Genomic DNA, 1,519 nt, shown 5'->3' on the forward strand with positions numbered 1-1,519 from the left:
CCGAAGTATATATTTTTTCTTTTATTAAACATCAACAAAGAATCACAGCAACAAACATGAAGGACTTCTACAAACATATGAAGTATAAACACGGCGAAAACACATGTATGGCACTGAAAAGATACAGTAAACTAAAACAGAAGTTAACCAAGCAGATGGCGCAACTTAAGTTCTTATTAGAATGCAGGATATATAACCTATTACCAAATCACTTGACAAACGCAATAAAGAATGTCAATATTAACACCACATCCCACAAACTTAAAGCACAAACCGAAAAAACAAAACAACTTTTTTTTTAAAGAAAATACGCAAACAAACATGAGTATTATAACTTCTAAGGGCCAGTTTTTCAGTGCATGGCCGTGGTTTAAACTAAGATCAGCCAATCAAATGTCAAGCAGCTGTTCAATTTAAACTCAGTTTACTTAAACTAAGTTTAAACTGGCACTGAAAAACTGGCCCTAAAACCCACATACACCACGCGCAACTACAACTTAAACACAGTATAAGCGAAACAGAACTGTAGTGCGATTCTGTAACTCTTAGCAATAAAAAAATTGTTAGTTTACATAACAACTTTTGCCGTTTGCACTAACAATTGTGTGATTCTCTAACTCTTGCTTAACAGCGAAAAACAGCTGATTATTCCTTTTTATTTAAAATGATGAAATGTGGCATCTCAGTCGAGATAAATGTCAAATATGCGAAAAGTACAAAGAGGAATAAGAAAAAAAACTTATTTCCTTCCCGCGGAAATGGAATTTTTTGCGCCAGCAACGTATTGCAATTTTAAAAGGTAGTATTTAGTTGTTTTAGTTATTAATTGGAATTTACTAGGACTTCTTTCATTTCAGGATGTCTATCCAGCCGACGAAAAGGAGCCGTGCATCGGTGGAGCAGTTAAGCGCGATGCTTGACTTTCTGGGTGAAAACCCGAATGTGGCGAGCGGCAAGTTCCAGAAGCTCCATGGCAAGTTGGAGAACACCAAGAAGTGGGCAGAGATGGCAGATAAATTGAATTCTCTTGGGGGGGGGCTGCCAAATCTGTGGAGCAATGGCAAAATGTAAGTATAAGTGACAAAGTACGAGCATTTCCGGAAATGCATTACTGCAAAACATCGCACCTCTTATTCCAAAAATATGTTTGCTGAAATCAGACATCATTATATACTTAAGTATAAGAAAAGGTGCTTTGCAGTAAGGCATTTCCGAAAACGGCCTACACCAAAGTATGAAAGTGTGTTTCTATTTTGCAAAAGGTCTGGCGCGACCTAAAAAGTCGAACATCAACGTGAGTTCGTGATCGTAAGAGGTAGCAAGCATTGACGGGGACTATTTCGTTTCAACAGCCTCCCTTGAACGAATTGGAGAAGCGGGTAATAGCTCTAGTGGGAAGCAGCTATATGGAGGGGCAACCGGATGTCCAGGAGAATATTCCCATGGAAGAGGTAAGTTGAATTGTACCGTATTAAAAGCCCATGCCAATATGTTAATCATATTGCAATATTCATTATGC

General features: G+C 38.1%; 1 protein-coding gene across 1 annotated transcript in view; it reads left to right on the forward strand.

Annotated features, from left to right (window-relative positions):
* The first annotated feature begins 1,325 nt into the window (after positions 1-1,325).
* LOC118750041 overlaps positions 1,326-1,519 on the forward strand; it is a 637-nt gene continuing 443 nt past the window's right edge. Inside the window, exon 1 of the mRNA XM_036484772.1 lies at positions 1,326-1,451. Within this exon, the coding sequence (XP_036340665.1) occupies positions 1,407-1,451 (45 nt within the window). The 5' untranslated portion in view covers positions 1,326-1,406. The remainder of the gene's footprint in view (positions 1,452-1,519) is intronic.

The sequence above is a fragment of the Rhagoletis pomonella genome, unplaced genomic scaffold (assembly GCF_013731165.1).
Source record: "Rhagoletis pomonella isolate Grant_MI unplaced genomic scaffold, Rhpom_1.0 Rhpom_scaffold_00118, whole genome shotgun sequence".
In the NCBI taxonomy this organism is placed as follows: Eukaryota; Metazoa; Arthropoda; class Insecta; order Diptera; family Tephritidae; genus Rhagoletis; species Rhagoletis pomonella.